The sequence below is a fragment of the Macaca fascicularis genome, chromosome 9 (assembly GCF_037993035.2).
Source record: "Macaca fascicularis isolate 582-1 chromosome 9, T2T-MFA8v1.1".
NCBI lineage: Eukaryota > Metazoa > Chordata > Mammalia > Primates > Cercopithecidae > Macaca > Macaca fascicularis.
In genome coordinates this window covers 100,124,630-100,136,753 of record NC_088383.1, presented here as the reverse complement: position 1 = coordinate 100,136,753, position 12,124 = coordinate 100,124,630, and the positions used below count along the sequence as shown (strand labels likewise).

The window sequence follows — 12,124 nt, the reverse complement described above, 5'->3', positions numbered from 1 at the left end:
TTAAATCCAGCAGCATCCAGGAGGGTATCTTCTTCAACCCTTACCCCAGAAATGGCCATGGAAGACAATGGGAAAGGGAGGCTCCAGTGGAGTGGAACCAGGGATGTCCACCAGGCTGACAGAGAAACTCACTCAATTCCTGGGTCATGGAACTAGTATTTGCTATTGATGTCCTTCAGGAAATAACATGTGCTATGGATCAGTGATGACAGTCACTTCTCTGAATGAAAGGTTTTATTGGATTTATCTTGTTTTTTTCTTGATGAGACTTTAGGTTCTTTTCACTGGAAGGACTATGTGCATTTTGTGGAAGTATGAGCATTTTTTGAACAATGTATGGAAGCTGGGAAGTCGAAGAGGTAGACTGTGGAGGATAATGGTTGGGTAGTTGTTAGTCCAATAATCTTTCTCCCTGTCTCCCTTGCCAGGAGAGCCATTGTTCTGTTTGAAAGTCACTCAGGCGAGGGGACTGTATTCCTCATTTTAGGGATAAACACTGTTGTTATATGCCAAGTATGCTAATCTCATTCCCTTTGCCAGTGGTTGATTTTTCCAATGGACCTGGATGTAATTCTGGCTGATAAGAAGTGGTAGGTTTCTAAGGATGGTTTCTTCAGAGAGAGAGAGAGAGAGAGGAGAGAGAGAGAGAGAGAGAGAGAGAGAGAGAGAGAGAGAGAGAGAGAGACAGTATATTTTGCTGTTGGAAGCTGTTATTTCTGGATATGATTCCTGGCATGGCCTCTGTCTAATTGGATCCAACCAGGCTCTCCTTAGGTCAGTCTGATAAAGAAAGAACTCAGGTTCTTGTCAATGTTAGCCCATACTTCTTGTGATGAAAAATAATAAATTTTCCTTATTTGTTAAGCCAGTTGAATTGGGATTCATGATTTGCATTCTAATTCTTACGGAGGATAAAGAAGCAAAACTACAGGCGTTGATGAAATTCATATTCAGAATCTGTATCTCGAGGCAAGTGAAGAAAGGTCTACTAGAACAGCCCTGTGAATAAATTACTGTTTGCTTGCTTGGTAAAAATTAGAATAGTATTGTTTTCCAAAAATTATGTAAAAATTGCAGTAAGGCATTATTTGTCTTTAGAGTCATTGAATGCTATTTGCTGAAATACACAATATGCAGTCTGATTAGGTTTTTTGAAAGGGTCACTTTTAAGGACAGCTGCAGCATGTTTTTTTTTCAGAAGCTCTGTTCCGCGCAAGGGTAAGAGGTGGGTCATTTGTTGTTTTCCCCGCTCCATAAGGAGGAAGCAGCTCATGCCCTCACTTGAGCTGAGCAGCATAAGAGGAATCTCAATGAAGCCTCCAACTTAATAAGAGCAGTTTCTCTCTTCTGCAAAGTTCCAGGCAGCTTGTCTGATTTAGATATTTTAGGATCAATAGATCATCACGAGAACAAATAGCTACTTCTACTATGTTTCTATTACTGATTTCTAGCCTACTTTAAGAAAAATAACATTTAAATACAAAGCTGGGGATACTACTCAGCAATAAGGATAGACTACAGCCTCAGGCAACAACATGGATGCCTCTTACCAATGAGAAAGAAGCCAGACATGAAAGAGAACATCCTGTATGATTCCTTAAAGTTCAGAAACAGGCAAAATGTTTCATGATGTCAGAAGTCAGGAGCATGGCTACCTTGAGGTGAGGGGATGCTGACTGGGAGGTTGCTAGATATCTTCTGATTCTTTACTGTTTCTTTGTTTTGTTTTGAGACAGGGTCTTGCTCTGTTACCCAGGCTGGAGTGGAGTGGCATGACCAAGCCTCAACCTCCTGGGCTCAAGCGATCCTCCTGCCTAAGTCTCCTGAGTAGCTGGGACTACTGGCACACACCACCATGCCCTGCTATTTTTCATTTTTATTTTTAGTAGAGATGAGGTCCTGCTATGTTGTCCAGGCTGATCTTGAACTCCTGGGTGGGTTCAAGTGATCCTCCCGCCTTGGCCTCCCCAAATGCTGTGATTACAGGTGTAAGCCACCATGCCCAGCCTGTTCTGATTCTTAATCTGGGTGTTGGTTATACAGGTATGTATATTTTATGAAAAGTTATGATTGTGCGGTTTTTTTTAGTATGTATGTTATCATTCAATTAAAAGTTTGAAAAAAAAAAAAAAAACTATAAAACTGACCCTAAAGTGTATCTGGTAAAATTCATGTGTTTAAGAAAGACATGAGGTGACAGAAACCAAAATGTCAGAGCTATTGGTGGACTTCCCCCTTTGTACTCATTTTAATCACCCTAAAGCTGTTCAAACACCTCTTTCGGTTAGGGCTATGGTTACAGGTGACAGAACCAAATCCCAATTAGCTTCATCTCAAAGAGGAATTGATTTGAGCCACAAAAATCTAAAAGAAAATGTTGAAAAACCAAGTGTGGGAAAGAGTGGGGATGCAAATGGGCTTCAGGAATAACTATAGCCAAGTTACTGAGGTGCGCGAGGAGCCTCCCCTCATTCCTCCTGTGCTGTGTGTGCGTGGCCAGCTTCCTTCTCCTTCCTTGCAGACTGGATCACTCCATGTCAGCGGAAACATATCCACCAACTTCATCCTTGTCTGTTGTGATGGTTCACTTTAGATGTAAACTTGACTGGATTAAGGATTACCTAAAGAACAGGTAAATACATGATTATTTCTGAGTATGTCATGGAGGCTGTTTCCAGAGGAGATTGCCAAGTGAGTCAAGGGACTGAGAGGGGAAAATCTGCTCTCAGTGTGGGCAGGTACCATCCAATCAGCTGGGAACCCAAATAGAACAAAAAGGCGAGTTCCTCTCTCTCCGTCCTGGATGTGGAGTATATTTTCTTCTGTCCCCTCGACATCAGAACTCCAAGCTCCAACTTTTAGGCTCTGAAACTTACCACAGTCCTCCACCCCACCCCCAGTTCTCAGGCCTTCAGCCTTGGACTGAGAATTACACCACCTGCTTCCCTACTTCCAAGCCCTTTGAACTTAGACTGAGCCATGCTACCAGCATCCCAGGGTTTCCAGCTCGCAGACAACCTGTCTTAGCCAATTTCCATAATAAATTCCTTTTTATCTATCTGTCTATCTGTCTGTCTATCTATCTATCTATCTATCTATCTATCTATCTATCTATCTAACAATCTTTCTCTCTTCTCTCTCTCTACACACACACACACACACACACACACACACACACACACACACACCCCCTATTGGTCCCATATCTATGGAGAACCCTAATATTGAACCTTCCAGCTTCAGTCACCATAGGGAGATTGCTCAGTGTCAAGTCCAAAAAATTCTAAGCAAAGGAGTCAAGAGTCAGTAGCCCACCTTGGATTGAGTGCCAGTTAGGTTGGTGGGTCATGTACTGTATACAGAGAGAGAGAAAAAGGCGGGGGTTTGCTGCGAGGTCACCCAAGGGGCAATGACAGAGCCAGACCTGGGCTCTGATGGCGGCTTCTGTAATTCCTGATTCCCACCCCTGGGATTGAGACGGGGGCAACGCTTTTCCATAGGTGTTCCTAGATTACCACAGGATGCTGGGAACAGCTTTCTGTGGCTCATTCTTGCACAGAAAGAAAACCCCCCTAAAGGTTTTGGAATCTCGCCCTTCATGTTCACTGTGCTCACACAAAGCTCTTCTTTTCAGAAGCAGTTCTTTTCTCAGAACATTTCAAATGTAACAAATATACATCCATCAGTGTGGAGCGGCAATCAGCTCCCTATTCATTCGAGCCGGTGACCCTGGGCCTCCGCGCCCTGGAAACGCTCCACGGGAACACCGCGCCGTGCCAGAGAAGCTGGCCTCCACACAACCCGCTGTAAACAGCTTTGCAGAGATCTTCCTCTGGAGGGCACAGATCCCTGGGATTGCTAGGATGAGGTTTCTCATTCTTTCCGAAGTAAAGGACACTGGCAACGTTAAAGCGGGAACGAAAGAGCTTTGATCTTATGAGGCGGCGGTGCTTATCCCTGCTGGGGTTAACAAGGAGAACGTTCAAGCACTGCGAGTGGTCCACCTCGTTCCTTACCCTCCAGGTGCATCGACTTCCTTCTCCCCGCCCCAAAAGGCAAAGAATCACTGCGGGATGATGGCTCCCTCTGGAGGCCATGATGGGGAACTGTGTGCCTTAATTTTGCAGCCACGGCTGCCTTCCCCTCCCCCACTTTCCAGGGGCTCCTGCCCAGGTCGAGCTTCCCATGGTCTCTTCCCCAGTACATTACACACACTCCCTCCTGTGTGTAAGCACATAGATAGCAAAGCACCCAGAGGCACGCATACCCTTCTTTAACCGCCCCCCCCCCCCCCCCGTTCATCTCAAGTCTTATCTGTCAGTTATCTTAGGTTAAAAAAAAAAAAAAACAAACAATTAAACAATTCCACCTCCTTCTTTTCATTCCATTTGTGTTGCCCATAGTTTAATCACATCTGACAAGACTCACAGGGGTGTTAGTGAAAGAACTCTACCAAAGGAAAGAAACGCCACCTGCATTGAAGTAAAACTGAGTGCCGTCAACAGATGTAATCCTGTAGGTCCTGGCTGGGGTGCCAGGCTCCCAGGTAGAGGAAACCACCACCCCAGTTTGCAGAAGACTGGTGGAGCTTCTGGAGCATGAGATTATTAAGTGCTAAAACTGGGACACTCCCATTAAACCTGTGGCAGTGGGTCAACCTACTTCAAGGACTTGGTGGTCCAGAGGTTTCGCCTTCCTGGGAGATTTCTCCTTGATTCTGTCGGGAGAAATGGAAGAACTCTGAGTGGGGAAGGAAAAATGAAAGTAAATATTAAATGGCTCTTACAAATTACAGGCATTTGGGGAGCACCCATGCTCACGCAGACATGTAGGCAGGTGTATAGAGTACACTGATTTGGATTTAATGTCGGATGATTATTGACTCTGTTTTTGAAGCATTCACACTAACAATGTCCCTCAAAAGCAATCCCACATTTTTGTCAAGGAAACATTAATAATTTCCATTTATGCATGTTTGTGTAATTTCTTGTTACTCTAGTTAAAAAGCTTATGCATCTCATAAAAGGTAAAAAGTAATAGCTACTTTTAAATTTTATTTTTTATTTTTATGGGTACATAGAGTATATATTTATGGGGTATATGAGATATTTTAATACAGGGATACAATGCATTATAATCACATCAGGGTAAATGGAGTATCTAGCACCTCAAACATTTATCATTTCTTTGTGTTACAAACATTCCAATTATACTCTTTTAGTTATTTTTAAATGCACAATAAATTACTGTTGACTGTAGTCACCCCATTGTGCTATCAAACATTGTATCTTGTCTATTCTATCTAACTATATTTTTGTACCCACTAACCATCCCCAATGTCCTTCCCTCCCTACCGCCCCTCCCAGCCCATGGTAATCATCATTCTGTTCTCTATCTCCATGAATTCAACTGTTTTAATTTTTAATTTCCACAAATGAGTGAGCACATGCAAAGTTTGTCTTTCTGTGAATGGCTACTTTTTATTGAGCACTTCACTACTCAGAACCACACTGTCTTTTTATTACACACAATTGATGGATGAGGAAACTGAGCCTTAGAGAGGCAGGTGACTTGGCCAAAGTAAACGGCAGAGAAATATTTGCCTTCAGGTCTCTGACCGCAAAGCCTGTGCTCTAAATCACACGTATTAGATTTGTTTTGTATATGGTCTCTTACCTTATAAAAATAACACATTGCTTAACATTTTATAAGCATCTCCCTCCACTGTGGTACCATTAGTCTTTCCAGCCTGCAATTAATCCCCCTCCAGTTTCTTTCCTGTGGCACAGAATTTTGTTCCCTGGTAAAGTGCGAGTGTCCCCTGTAAATTTCCCAGTTGACCAGGAGAGATCAGACTTGAGCTGCAGTCACACCTTGAGCTGATTTTTATGGGGGAATATTGGTGAGAAGCCACAAGCCCTAACTGGCAGTCATGGGACAGGGAATTGACTTCCTGAAAAAGAAACCCAAGGGACTTATACAGCATTTGGAGTAAACTATAGATTTTGCCCTTTCTGAGATCACTTTTTATCTCTTTATGTTTGTTACTTCCTGATACAGGGAACAAATTTGATGATATGGAACAGAATGAAGCTAAAAGTGAAAGTGTCTCGTTACTTTCTCCTCACCTCAAAGCACATGCTCCATTTCATTTTTCTGTAAATATTACCTTGAAGATAAAATTCAACGTTTTCTACTTATTAAACTTACTCTTATACATTTATTTTAAAAAATCATTTAACTTTCACCCACATTGCATGAGATCACATTACGCTGGCATCACAACTTAAGGGAAAAACAATAGGTTTCTCTTTTACAAATAAAGATTACAGATAAAAAAGAATCATTGATTGAGCTGGAAGTTCTTTAGGTTGTTTGCATCGTATTTCCATTAGCCTCTAGCAGTTAAATTCACAAATGACATTTGTTTCTGTGGCTCTATGCAGGGATCGAGTGTACCTGCTTTCTTCCATTGAACATTCCTTGAGTATCTTTCTGGTTGGCCATGTCCAGGCTATGACCCCTGCATAGCCTGTTGATACAGTAAAGAAAAAACCAAAAGCACAGAAGTAATAGATTTATGTAACTGTAAGATGCAAGAAATGAGGATTCCCAAACCCAGAACCATCTGGTCCAGGCGATATGACTGACATACTCCCTCTTTTCTCTTCCTTGTCTGTGCACAACATGAAACCCCTGAGTTCTGACATCTTTGGACCTGACCAGTTTCTCACTCTGCATCATGGTCCCCAAATTCTACAATTCCACTTGCGAAGAAAAGGCAAGGCAGCCCACGGGTCCTTGAGATTGTGTGCATTCCTGAGCGGCTGTATGTTGGTTCTGCAGTAAAGCAAAGGGAAAGTTAAAGAGAAGCAGTAACCACAGAATACAATTTAGTGCATATTTTTGCAGATCTTTTCCTAAGCTATAATCTATTATATTTTCGTGGTTTTGTTGGACTCTTCTAAATAGGTCGAATTATCTGGTGGTTAAACAGTTGTGACCTTTCAATGATTGGACAGACAGCACAGGCTTTTGTTCCTTGTTTCTAACTTAATGTGTTCTTTTTTAGCTCTTACTTTTTGAAGGGATTAACTTTAAACCAATATCAAGGTTTCTTTTTTAAAACAACCCATTCTTTGTTGCTTGAAACCCTATCGCTTAAGAACTTTGAGTCTTTTTCACATTTGTGTGTAGGAGGCCTTATGGGTTTTCAACCCATTTATCATGGGAACCAATGATTCAGGGAAGAGGTCAACCTTAATTCAAGGCCCACCATGTGAGGCAGAGAATTTCAGATTCCTCAGCACCCAGTCACTTCACCAATAAGAACATGGAGGGGTTGCGGAGGGGGATATGAAAGATAGATTTTGTCAAAATGGAATTTTCTTTTTAAAAAATTGATCTGTCACTCAAAAAATATGCATTGAGCACTTCCTGTATTCCAGGCACTGTTGTAAGCACAGTGGAGATGACGGTGAGAAAAGGTGGACAAAGTCTCTGCTTATATGGAATTTACATCCTAGAGAGGAGAAGCAGATCATAAACAAGCAAATTAATCACTTACATTACTGGAGTTTTTAAGCTAGAAATCTAACATACTTTTGTCATAAATTTGGATAATACAGAGGAGTATAAAGCAAGAAGTAACAGTGACCTTCCCAAGCTCCCTCCAAGTCCTTCCTCAAAGGTAACCATTGTTGCAATTTAATTTGTAATTTCTACCACGTGTATGCAAACAGATAGGTTGATTGTAGGGGAGGGATCATAATGTACATATTACATGGCAACTTGCCTTTTTCCTCCTTGGCCAGGTATTAGATGCAGCTTTCCTCATCAGAACATAGATCTACCACATTCTTTGCAAGGTCATAGTGTGAATGTATGAATCTGTTCCTCTATTGGCAAGCATCTTGTTTCCATTTCCTTGTCATGACAAACACTGCTGCTGTGAATACTCTTTGTATTATGTCATTTGAAATGACAGTAATATTTCTAGGAGCTAGAATCCTTCAGTTGAAAGTTCTGGGTCAAAGGGCATGCCTATTAGATTAATTTTGCTGATGATGAATGCATTTGAAAAACACATAGGAGGAAAAAAGAGAAGAAGAGATGAGGACTCATAAAAACAAAATATCAGGAAAAGTAGCGCTTAGTAAAGAGTGCAAGCAGAGCAGGATGGGAGCAGAACTGACCACAGAATGTAGTTATACCATCTCTTCTCAGCCTCTCATGAATTCCCCATACATTCCATAGCTAGACAAAGTTATTTCATTTGAGCTCCACGAAAATACATGTTAATGGTTCTCATTTGGTACTATTTGCCTTAACTCATAGTATGTTTTATGAAAACCCAGTAAATGTTAGTCAAATTCAAGCCATGAAATATGTATTGAATTTATCCATACATTACCTTGTATTTATTTAATTCAATCAGTAAATATTCCTGGAGTGCCTGCTCTGTGTCAGACACTGTGCTGAGCCCTAGAGATCCAACAGTGAATCCGGTAGAGCCCATCAAACTCAACAGCCTAGTGCGGGAGACAGTTATTCATCCAATCCCGGAGCATAAAGTTGCCAGTGTCACATGCTAAGAAGATAGCTGATATTTACAAGAGCCTCTGACAGAGGCTTAATCCAATTGTGAAGGCCAGGAAAGTTTTTTCTGAAGAAAGTGCTCCTGAGTTGACTTGGGAAAGGTTTGCTTATTGGGTAATGATGTGTAGGCTAAGACAGGAAGGGCTGCTTGGATTTACTTAGTTACGTAGATTAAGAGGGAGGTGGGGGCACCTGATCCAAGCCTCAGTACTGGGGTAAAATTGGCAAGGATGGGGTGAAAGAAAGCCAGGTGGGTCTGGACGGAACTTGTAGTTCATGACTAAGCATGAGACTTTGTGAAACAATGTCAGCTTCACTGGAGAAGCTGATGAGGACAATGAGACCCTTAAAGAACCTGACACTAGCACAATATCCAGCACATAGAAGGAACTTTTAAAAGATTGATTAAAAGCACAAAGGAATGATAGCTCATGGCTAATTAAGCCTGAGCATCGAGGAACCATGCAGATACACCCCTGAATTTGCAGGGCTTGAAGCAAGTGTACAAATGAAGCCCACATAGCATGTGCCTAAATATTTTAAAGTTGTATATAATGCCACATCTACAGCCACCCTGTTCTTACTCAGGGCCCTGCAGTGTGATCCCCAGAGAATGATGCTGGTGTTCTTTTCCTGGCCTGTCCTGCTGCCTGTGAACTTGAGTGATTTCATGGCCCTGTCAAGGCAGGTGGGGCAGAAGGTGGCCCAGGCTCCCAGGTTACCTGGACCCACGTGGACCCACTGGACCTGGGATGGAGACTGACTTATCAAGCTGCCCAGGATGCCAGGGTTTCCTGAAACTGTCACCCAAGCAGAGGTGAAGTAGAAGGCACAGTGATCTGTCTGTCTGGATGTCCACTTGGGGTGATCTGGGGTATGTTACTTGAAGTAAATTGTGGCCCTGGTAAAAACCCAGGACAAAAACCATAATCCTTCACTTCCCCTCCCTACAACCTCCTGTGGCCTGAGAGGCCCAATTGGATGGCATGTTCTCTTGCCTCAGTCTAGGGGTGGTGTTGATACTGCAACTGTTTCTGGATTAATAATAGAATCATTTAGTTTATAGTGTAGGAGAGTTACTGTTCATATTATTTACTCAGGTGTTTCTTTTTTCTGAAGACCTCCCATGGGCCAGGCCCTGTGCTAGGGCCAGGACATAGGGTTGAACACCAAGGCCTGGCCTGTGTGCTCAGGGAGCTTGCACTGTGGCCGGGATGACAGGTTCGACACAAGCAGTTGCAATTGAGATGAGTGTCACGAGAAGGGAGGTCCAGGGTGAAGAAGAAGGGAAGCGACCTACCATGGCCACACGGCTAGTCTAGTGAGCGGCTGAACTATGAATGAAGCCCACCTTGGTTGGACTCCTGGATCCTTTCTCACCTCCCCATCACAGCACCGTTCAACCCAGAGCTATGGGGCTGCCCTGGAGGGGAACCCCAGTGGCAGCTCCCAGACGCCCCTCAGTGAGCACATCTAGAAGAATCACAGACATCATCCTTGAGCTCTTTCCATCTCACTTCTGGGTCAGCCCAACGGGGAAAACTTCCCCAGACACAATCTGCCCCTTCAGCAAGTGCTCTCCAACTGCTCCCCTGAGGGGGCTTGAGAAAGGAAGAGCATTTGATGCGGGTAGGCAGTACTGACCAGCCCAGAACAGCTGGCACCGACTCCATGGTCCGGGCCAGAGCCCTCTGCATTTAGATGAGCAGCAGGTTTGGCCCGTGGTGCATCAGACAGGGCTTCACTCTCCCTCTCTACAGTCCAGCCTTCAGCTCTCAGGGGTGGCTGTTCTGAAAGACCGTGGACTGGACGCCGCAAAGCAGAGCGTGAGTGGCTCTCTCTTCATCTGCTTTTGCCCTCAGGAGCTGGATTATGGTTGAAGGGCTCTTGCATCTGGACGAGGTAACCATAGAGAGAGCCATGTTTTCCTGGGAGCCTGGACAACCACTGTTCCTCTGGCCATGAAGGTGGAAGAAATGCAAGAGGGAGAGTCTGCTCAGACCTAGTGACGATAAAGTGCCCAGGGGCTCTGGTTACCTGTGTGGTTGGGACTCTGTTTCCAGCTTTCAAAGACATAGTCCAGGAACTAAGGAGAGAAAACTTAGGCAGAGGCTTTCTGTGGTGTGAGCTGTGCCGTGAACACTGTTCCTCCAGGCAGAGGGGTGGAGGGTGCTGTTCCCTTCTCCCAAACCAGTGGGAGTAGGGCTTCCGCAGCACCTTAGGAAAGCTTGACATGTGTGGCTGCAGTTAAGAGACGCCTTGCCTGGAGTCAGCGGACCCAGAGGGATCCGAAGACTAGAGGCTGTGCCCCAGGCCGGAGGCACGGGGCAGAAGAAGGGAGAGAGAGCGTGGCTGCTGTGCGGGTAAACACAGACTCCTCTTTGAGAGTGGGTCGATGTTGCTTGACTCTTGGGGTTGGTATGAGAACTTGCAGTAGCAATATCAGTCAGGAGCCACTGAAGAGAAATCCTGCCCAAGATGGTGGCCTGTGGGAAGAGCACATCCCTGTAGAAAGAGGCTGTGGGCTGTAACCCTGGAATAGGTGAGGGTTATGGGAAACTGCCCACTGAGATGGAGGCATGGCCCCTGGCAAGGTGAGTGGCGGCTGAGAGTTGGGGAGAGGACCCTCCAAAAAACCAAGAAAGATTTCTGAGAGCTTTAAGTATCAGGCAGGCCCGGATGGCCTGGAGCTGGTTTACAACCTCCTGTGCTTTCCATTCACTTTCCTCCCCAACCATGTACCACAACTAGGAAGGAGAGGAGAGGGAGGGAAACAGAAAATGTCCAGGGACTGCTGAAGTTTTATCAGTGGAGGGGGTCTGTGAGAGGCACAGATAAACAAACGTTTGAATTACGTCTTTTGGGTTCCATTAGTTCGGTGTTGCATTTACATTCGTGGCACATTGGCCACTTGGGAGAGATTATGGGATTTACCCATCCTGCAGCAAGCCAGTGGTGGAACCCAAACTGGAATTCATGGCTATGCCACTGCAGTGAGCAGTGCTCTGAGGGGAGCAGGCAAGAGCCACCTCTGGGGAGGGCGGAGAGTAGGTGGCACTGAAGAAGGCATGGCAGGGCAGGTGCTGGGGCTGGGGCTCGCCGGAGGGGTGAGGGGCTGAGCTGGGGTGTTTGGCAGAGCAGCTGGTTTTGTGGGGAGCCCCTGGATAGGGCTAGTGGAAAAGGCTTTTCAGGATCCTTTCCTCCCCTCCACTGTCATCTAGAGCTTCATGCATGACCTAAAAACTCAGGTTACATTTAACTGAGGTCCTGTACACCGGGCTGAGGGGTGACATGTGCAGAGAACCCCACTTTTCTCCATCAGCATATATTTTCATCTTGAGCACCACTGGCATTGCCCTGGGCCCCTTGCGTTGTTTTCTTTTCACCTGGACTACTGCACTAGGCTTTTCATCTGTTTCCATTTCTATCCTACCCCTACCCCCTGACAGTCTATTTTCCACCAAGCTCCCAGCGTGATCATTTAAAAATATAAATAAGATGATGTCAGTTCCCTGTTTAAAAATCC

The 12,124-nt window shown here is 44.6% G+C and overlaps 1 protein-coding gene and 1 long non-coding RNA gene across 12 annotated transcripts in view; one reads left to right on the top strand and one right to left on the bottom strand.

Moving 5' to 3' along the window:
* Nucleotides 1–12,124, top strand: part of LOC123566839 (uncharacterized) — a 149,337-nt gene that overhangs the window by 95,751 nt on the left and 41,462 nt on the right. The window contains exon 4 of one of the 11 annotated variants that reach the window (XR_012417937.1): nucleotides 2,522–2,632. The exons of 9 other annotated variants lie outside the window; for them this stretch is intronic. This is a non-coding gene — a long non-coding RNA (uncharacterized lncRNA). Of the gene's footprint in view, nucleotides 1–1,736; nucleotides 1,872–2,521; nucleotides 2,633–12,124 lie in introns of those variants that run through there. One more of the 11 variants, XR_012417939.1, reaches the window with a different exon arrangement.
* The window catches only part of PCGF5 (polycomb group ring finger 5), a 73,801-nt gene continuing 66,718 nt past the window's right edge, over nucleotides 5,042–12,124 (bottom strand). The window contains exon 9 of the mRNA XM_045361187.3: nucleotides 5,042–6,840. Coding sequence (XP_045217122.2) covers nucleotides 6,757–6,840 — 84 coding nt within the window. The 3' untranslated portion in view covers nucleotides 5,042–6,756. The remainder of the gene's footprint in view (nucleotides 6,841–12,124) is intronic.